This window comes from Dendrobium catenatum, unplaced genomic scaffold (genome assembly GCF_001605985.2).
Source record: "Dendrobium catenatum unplaced genomic scaffold, ASM160598v2 fragScaff_scaffold_334, whole genome shotgun sequence".
NCBI lineage: Eukaryota > Viridiplantae > Streptophyta > Magnoliopsida > Asparagales > Orchidaceae > Dendrobium > Dendrobium catenatum.
In genome coordinates, this window is record NW_021318796.1 from 2936643 (window position 1) to 2945460 (window position 8818).

The 8818-nt window shown below is 34.8% G+C and overlaps 1 protein-coding gene across 2 annotated transcripts in view; it reads right to left on the reverse strand.

Annotated features, from left to right (window-relative positions):
* The window catches only part of LOC110099963 (UDP-glucuronic acid decarboxylase 6), a 21293-nt gene extending 12475 nt beyond the window's left edge, over positions 1-8818 (reverse strand). The window contains exons 1-7 of one of the 2 annotated variants that reach the window (XM_020827307.2): positions 8504-8818; positions 8295-8388; positions 8086-8172; positions 7631-7718; positions 2390-2481; positions 2009-2073; positions 1775-1863 (exon numbers count right to left, since the gene is read on the reverse strand). In XM_020827307.2, the coding sequence (XP_020682966.1) occupies positions 1775-1863; positions 2009-2073; positions 2390-2481; positions 7631-7718; positions 8086-8172; positions 8295-8384 (511 nt within the window). In that variant the 5' untranslated portion in view covers positions 8385-8388; positions 8504-8818. Of the gene's footprint in view, positions 1-1774; positions 1864-2008; positions 2074-2389; positions 2482-7630; positions 7719-8085; positions 8173-8294; positions 8399-8503 lie in introns of both variants that reach the window. The other variant, XM_020827306.2, reaches the window with a different exon arrangement.

The following is an 8818-nucleotide window of genomic DNA, read 5'->3' on the forward strand; positions in this document are numbered from 1 at the left end:
TAGTATAACCTCAATAATTTATAAATGTAAAATAATAATATGAATCTAATATATAAATTTTAAATATAAATTATATATAAATATATAACATAAATTAAGGATTATTTATATTAAACTTATTAATTCATTTGTAAGTTATTTTTTTGTTAAATTTAAATTAAATTTAAAGATTGAATATGCTTAAATTTAAAATTATATAAGATATTAATAATATATTAGTAATATGTAAGTTAATCTTATATGATTTTTATATCATCTAAATTGTATTTATTACGTCATCCGGTTCAACCCCGGTTCGACCGGTTCATTGTCCGGTTCGTTGTCCGGTCCGATTTTCACAACATTGATTGTAACATTACATTTTTAGATTTCTTTTAAATAAAAATAGAATAAAATATTATTTATAAAAATCATATAACAAATATTAGTTAAAAAATATGTTAGGAAATGCAAAATAGTATTGCATTTCATAAGAAAATGTAAAAACAATTTGGGTCTTATATGACAAAACAAAATGATTTCACATATTTGCTCTTTTTAAATTATGTTATATTAGGCTCTTCTGCATAATTTTAATTAAATCTTGCTCCTCAAAATTTTGCCTAAACTAAATACCTAAATATTGCATCAAAATTTAATTTGAGTCCTCTACATAAATGTAAATACTCTAATATTAGAACTAGAAAAATATAATAAAAAAAGTAGAGGAAAATATAGCAAAGAAATTTTTATCAGACTAATTGTGTTTGGATCTCCAAGTTTGTTAATGCTATATATATCACAAATCACAATTTCATCACAAAATCCCATGTGAAATCATTTTGAGCAAGCCCCAATACACTAATTAAGGGTAGGGTACACTAGCCATGTGATTAGCTAATCGAGAAAGATAATGCATGGAGAAGAAACAGTTTTGCTAGAGAAAAGACGCCCAAGTCCTCTTAATGGTAGGCATACCTAACAACCAGGCGATACCCACTACAGTAGATATAACTAGGAATTTATCAGAAAGACATGCAACTCACATAAATACTGATACAAATTACACAGTAAATTAAGTAGACACTTATCAATCATTCATAAATGGGCATGACTTTTAAAACTAAAGATAAGGTGTGGATGCGTGCTGGCCCGTAGTTCTGTTAAATTACACAAGTTTAAAGATCATTTTGTCAAGAAAAAACAAAAGAATTCAGAAATGACATTCATGAAATAAAAATCTACTTGTTCTCACACTAGTGAACGAAAAAGAAAATATAGATAATATATGCATTTTAAGATCATTGAAGTAACACAATATAGTATGCTAAAGAAGGACAAATAAAAAAATTAAATTACTTCCAACAAAAATAAGACGCTAAAATTTGCGTAAATTCTCCCCATAAAACGTTTAAAATAAAACCATAAGCACATAGTTTCTAATAAGAAAAAGGTTATTGCGATCAGTGATAACTAGTTTATGTAAAAGAAATACTTGTATTCGACCAAAATAAATGGCTCAAGTTCTCAAAAATATCTGGCCAGCACTAACGCAATATTCATGGGTAGCAGGGCCTCACCAAACAGGCATACAAATTATAAAAACAGAAATAAAGTTAAATAGATAGAGGTGCTAAGATAAAATTTTCCTTCGTAGAACAATATAACCACTCAAGGATAAGCTACGAGTACAGTAAAAGATTGAAGGATTGGATGACGACCTCAATGAAAGAAAATTCAATTCCCTCTAAATGAAAATGGAATTGAAAACAAATAGCAAATTATAATAACTTACCAATGGGGTTAACATTGCCCCAGTATTCTTCTGTTTGAGGATGCTGAAGAGGATCACCATAAACCTCAGAAGTAGATGTCAGTAAAATCCTGACAAGCAAATAGTACAAAATTGGAATAGGATGTTAAATAACCTCAGAAGTAGATGTCAGTAAAATCCTGACAAGCAAATAGTACAAAATTGGAATAGGATGTTCACTAAATAATGAAAACATGCCTCGAGCGAGATGTTTACCTTGCCCCTACTCTCTTTGCAAGCCCCAACATGTTTAATGTGCCAATGACATTTGTTTTTATTGTCTAACAAACATAAAGACTACAAATTAGAATTGCTTGCCAGAGATCAATAAAGTAGCAATTCAATGCCACAAAAACGTATTATCAGAAGACAAAATACAGGAGACAAATCAAAAGCAATAGATCTATTTCTTAAAAATGCGCATTATACTAAATTATTTAGAAAAATGTAAAATTAGAAGCCTAATAACAAGCAGGAATCTTTAATCTCAACATTTCCGACAAAATATTCTTGCCTTTCTTTTGAGCTGCTAATTTGCACACAACAATCCAGAAAATGCAATTATGCAAGTAGCCTTATTTAAGAAGAAAGACTTACCTTCACTGGATTGTACTTATAGAAAATAGGAGAAGCTGGGCAAGCAAGATGGTAGATTTGATCAACCTCCACAAGTAACGGTTCAGTAACATCTACAGGTACAATAAAAAAGTAGTAAATGGCACAAAGCTGCATATACAAAGTAAAATAGAGCCGGAGCCTAATAACAATTACATGCATGAAGTGTTTTTATAATAATTCCCAAATCGCATTTCATGAATATAGTAATGCAATCAACATTCTAATGATGTACTAGAAGGCATGTACAACAAAAGGAATGAGACAATATGCGAACAAATAATGATCTCGGTTGTAATAAATTGTCAATTTAAGAGAATAAAACAAATTTTAGAAATGGACTATTACAAGTAAACTAAACAATATACTTTGAATACATCCTAAGCCATTAAACAATGACCACACCTAGATAAGATATTATCCATATATTTTCAGACAGTTCATCACTAAATTGTTCTTTATGCACAAAGCTATAAGATCCATAAGTTCTTAAAAAAGGAGGAAGAAGATATATTTGCCTTTATAGGCCGCATTCATCAAATTATGGAAAATGGAGAAAAAATGGATTGTTTTGCAACTAATGCAACAGCAAACATCCTTTCTTGTTAAAATTTCTTTGATTGTATGTGACGCACAACCATTGTTGGGCAAGGGATAAATGAAAGAAGTAGGAACCAGAAACACAGAGAAGGAAGTTATTTCATTTCTTCATTGATTTGATTGTCACCCTAATACTCCATAATAACAATAGACATAGAGGGCTCACTAAACACTTACTAACTACCTAATACCTGAAACTTGCCTATGAACTATCAGACTCTTGTTAAGCTACTCACCCAATTATAAATTATCCATTATAATTATAATATTATCATTATCCACTCCTTCAAAATCAACCTTCCCATCAAGGTTGAGACACAGATGCTGGTCATGGTAATATTGGCAGCTTAAGGCATCAGAAGAATGGAACAGCATCATGTAGATTGGATGGGAACAAAAGTCTAGCCTAGCGAAGGACACCAATGAAAAGCTAAGGGACATGAGATCCAGCGATGATAAGTGCAAAATCTAGCCAGAATCTTGCAAGATATAGAGGAGCATGGAGGACCTTACAAAGATCAAGGCATTAGGTGGTTAGGTAACAGGAAATCTGTTGAGGGGAGGTATGGGTTCCACGGTTGCTAATTAGGAGGAGCCCATGCAGAGAGAGAGGTATCAAGAGCTGGAAGAGTCAGAAATGTCGCGGTGAAAATGTTAAAGAGAGTGAGCGAGAAGAGGTGAAGTGGAATCGATGAAATCAAGATTTATTTTGGGTTTTGGGATAGAGAGATGGTGCGGTAGTATCATGATGACAAGTATGGATGTTGATGCAAATGGAGACGAGCGTGCAATGGCGTAGAAGCTCAACAAGAGCACCATTGGCATGCTCCTATTGCTGGGCAAGGAAAAAATGATAATTGTGAGGACTGAGGATGTTCACAAGTCTAAAAATTAGGAGGGAGAGAAGTAACCAAAAAATAAAGGTGGCTATTTCATTTAGATATGCACCCATTGTTGGGAGAGAGATGCGACAACTCCAGAAACTAGGAGGGAGAGAGGGAATAAAAAATGTTGAGAATGACAATTTTATTTCTTTATTGATATAATTGATGTCATAATACTCCCTTATGGAGAGAATTTATAGAAATAGGACTCTTGAAGACTCATTAACCACCTATAAACTTCCTAATACCCACTTATTACATATAAACTACCAAGACCCACAATGGTCTGCTAACGTAACTAACCCAATCATAAATTAATCATTATAATTATCAACCCTATAAGCATGCATATAAATGAAAACCTAAACTAGACTCGCAACAACTCGGTGGGTAAATGTTTTATCAATCATTCATTGTTTCCCTCATCTCATTGTTGTAAAATAATATTATAGCTAAATTCCACACAAACACTTGCAAAGAAATTTTTGCATTCCATCATGATGCAGGACTATTTAGATGCTATGGTTATGAGTTCACTTGAACATTGCACAACTATTAAATTAGAATAATTTCAGAACAAAATTATAAGCAATCTTCAAACGACGGTTAAGACAAATGAAGCGATCAATCGCGTAGGCGAAATCACATGCTCTGAATTTGAACTATCAAGATAATTGAGAAAATAAAAGCAATATCGAATAGTAGTTTTCAAATTAAATCCCTAATCTAACAACGAGATGTAGGATGCATAGAAGATTCCACTCAATTCCTACAAACGACTAAGCTTGGCAAGAGCAATTTGAAGGAGCTTTCGTGATTACAATCTAACCAATTGAGAATTTAGATTTTAGAAGACTTTGAGTGCAAGTGAAGAAGGAAAAAACCTTTGCTCAAGGAGATGCGGGGATTTTCCTCTTGCCGTTAGCCATCTTGACCCTTGTTGTAGAGAGAGAGAAGTTTCTCTAATAATGGACTAAAGATCTTCTCCCAACTGTTGATATAAAACCTGAATTTATGTTCAGGGTTTTGCTCAAAAGCTGAGATCAATCACAGGTTATTTGGTGTAATTGAAGAGGCTTGGGAGAGGAGAGCTCAAGGCATCCAAAACTTAATTTAATGAGGGAAGATGGAGGTTGGAGAGGAGAGGAGACGGGTAGAGGAGGGAGGCGGTAAGCAGGGTAGGGAGTGGCGGGACTGCAGCAAGGGGAAATTTTGAATTCCTGAACAAATGCTGGCATTAGAAAAAATCAAAGAGGAAAAAAGGAGAAGAGATCGGCGGCAAGGGCTCAAGGCCGGCGGTCAAAGGCTATGGCCGGCGGCAAGGAGGGATTGCGGGCAATGCGAGGTCGTGGGAATTTTGGGCGGGATGGTTGGGTGAGATGGCCGGAGGTTTGGGGTGGAGGTGGGGATGTTAGGCCGTGAGGTTCAAGAGGGAAATTGGGTGGGTGAGGTGGAGGAAACCGGTGAGTAATGGTTGGGGAAAAGAGATAGGAGAAAAACAAAGAGGATTAAGAAAAAGCCACGAACTCGACTTATCTAAGTTGGTGGGTATTGCGCTATCTCCTTCCTCTCCAAGGAAGCTCTCCACTAGAACTCGCAAGTTCTCACAATGCTCCAAGCAAGAAAACACAATTCTCCAATAATCCTTCATTAACCTTGAAAATAAAACAAAGGGGCCTTAAATAGCCTCATACAAAAGACTCCAAATAAAAATGACACCATTGCCCTTAGGCTTACACATGACAACTCCCATAAAAAGGGGTACGACGGGAAATACTAAAATACACATAAGCAAATAATAAAATGCATGAAAATAAAATACATCGACTCAAAAATATAAAGACTCGATCGTGGCCGTAGATCGACGGCCGCGTCTCTGGTAAACTCTCCAAGAAGATCTGATGTCCCCATCACATCACCATATATACAAAATAATATAGCAATTTGAACTCAACTATCAAATTGAACAATACTATCAAAACAAGCAAAACAAAAGCACATTCTTCAATAGCACCTTAAGCTTCAAATGTTGCTTATCAGACTTTTCTTATTAAATTAGCATTCTCGAAAGAGAAAATAATTATGCTGCAAACAAGAGTACTGATAGGGATATCAATCAGCTGCACAACATCTGAAATTAAACAGTAACTGAATGGAACTCAAACCACAAACAACAACAACAACAACATCAAACCTTTATCCCACTATGTGGGGTCGGCAAAATATATTTTTTCTCCATTGTGTTTTGTTAAGAGTTAAATTCTCATTTAAATCTAATAAAGAAATGTCTTAATATTTTCTAACCAAGTTTTTTTTAGGTTTACATCTACCTTTCTTGACATAAGCCAAACCTACTACATCTACTTTCCTAATCGGGTCATCAGAAGGATGTCGTTTTATGTGACCAAACCATCTAAAGCTACTCTCTCTAATCTTATCTTTTAATAGAGCTACTCCAACTTTTTCACATATAAGCACATTTCATATCCTGTCTCTAAGAGTAAAGCTACTCATACGTCTGAGCATCCTCATCTCTGAAACACTTAACTTAATATTATGCTTCTCTTTTAATGGTCAACATTCTGCAGTCTGCACCATAAAGCATTACAGGTCTAACCACCATCTTATAGAATTTTCCCTTAAGTTTGAGGGGGACTTTTTATTACACAACAAGCCCAATGCATTCCTCCACTTCGACCATCCAACTTGAAGTTTACTAATAATCCCCATCTATTTCTCCATCACTTTAAACAATAGACCCAAGATATCGAAAATGTATACTCTTATTAATGGCTTGATCACCCAAAGTCACAATTCCCCCACTAGATCTATTATTACTAAAATTATACTTCATATTTTCAATTTTAGATCTACTCAAACGAAAGCCTTTAGACTCTAAGGTTAATCTCTATAATTCAAGTTTACCTTCAACTCCCTCTCTAGCCTTATCAACAAGAAGAATACCATCAGAAAAAGCATACACCAGGGTACAAACTCTTGCAAATGTCTAGTGAGAACATCCACAATTAAAGCAAAAATATATGGGCTTAAGGCTGATCCTTGATGTAATCCAATTGAAATATGAAAATACTTGGTCAAACCACCTTGTATTTGAACATTGAATACAAGTAACAACTCCTGCATGCATGTCCTTAATGGCTTGAATATAAGCATTATTAACCCCTTTATGTTCTAGAACTCTACATAGCACTTCTCTTGAAACTTTATCATATACTTTCTCTAAATCAATAAAGATTATATGTAGATCCTCCTTATTCTCTCTATACTTCTCCATCAAACCTCTCAATAAATGTATAGCTTCCATAGTAGATCTACCTGGCATGAATCTAAATTGATTTTGAGAAACATTAGTATCACGTCATAACCTACGCTCCATAACTCTCTCCCTAGTGTTAAAGTATGACACGATAACTTAATTCCTCTATAATACGCACAATCTTGTGCATCGCCTCTATTCTTAAAAATATGAATCAACACACTCATTCTTCACTCATCTAGCATCTTTTTAGACTTCAAAATAATATTAAAAAGTTTAAAAATAATATCAAAATAATGGAACTCAAACTACAAAGTTCAAAAAATTCAAGGGTATGCATGCACAATTTTCATGAAAAAAGGAGATGTCGAAGTGCAATGAGAACAACACAAAATTATAAGCCCAAGAATAATTTCAACTTCAAAATGTAAAAAAATAAGATCCCAAGGGTTCTTAATTCACCATGTCTAATAAGCTCAAATCTTGGATGGCCAATCCATTTCTTGAGGTTATCCTTTGAACCAGTGAAGAAGTTATCCACAACAATAACCTGAGCAATAAGACAAGGAAGCATGTTAATCCTTGTACATAAGTAATATTTCACATTTAATTTTCTACAGATATCACAAAGCAGCCGGTTAAGTACCAATATCTATAATGAAGACTACATGAGGTGGTGTTTTGATGTGCTTCATGTTCCATGATATCAGACGAATTTGAACATGAAGAGGTAACACAGTGGTAATCAAAGTCTTCCAGTGCAAAGAAAAAAAAAATTGTGCAGTGGATTGAGAGAGAGGGTGGATTACATCCCACTCATATGTCCGGTGCCTCAATGACAGAATAATTATCAGATATGCATTGCACGGTTGTGAAAAAGCAATCGACTTAAACTGAGATGAGAATGCGAATCACACCTCGTGCTTTTCATTTTCCATCAGCTTATCTACCAAATGAGATCCGATGAATCCAGCTCCTCCCGTAACTAAGATCCTCAGATTAGCCTTTAAAATAACAAAATCAAGAGGATATGAGAGGTGGAGAAAGGGAAAGAAAGAAACTCCTCTTCCCAATCTAATTGCGAAAGGATATTGAGGAGCAAAACGCCTAAACAGATAAACATTACTTGAAAGAATTTGGAGAATCGCAGGGGAGAAGGAGTTGGAGGCGGGCGGGTCACCGTGTGTTGCTCTCCGTTGGATGATTCCTTCGCCATTGATCTGAAATCAGCTGGAAGCGTTACAAATCATCAGCGAGCTTCAATACATGATACAATAAGCAAAGAGGCGACCGACCGAAGTAAAATCAATCTGAAATAAAAAAAAAAACATCTACCTTCACTAAGCTCTCGAACACGTCTGTGAGCAGAATATCCAATCCTCCGAATGAAGTCCTATATATTACTCCCACCACCAACCTCGACCCACCGGTGAAATCAGATCCTTTGATCCAACGCAAACATAAAAAAGGGTAAAAGGGCAACCAAAGACAGCGTGGTGTGCTTCGATTACACGCAAGATTTACAGATCTCAGCCATGGAACAGAAATGACAGATAATTCGCATCAAATTTTTCTTGATTTAGTAAGATCAATGAGCAAGGATTTGCGAGTGCTTTTACAGTAACGAAATACTGGAAGTCTGGAAAACTA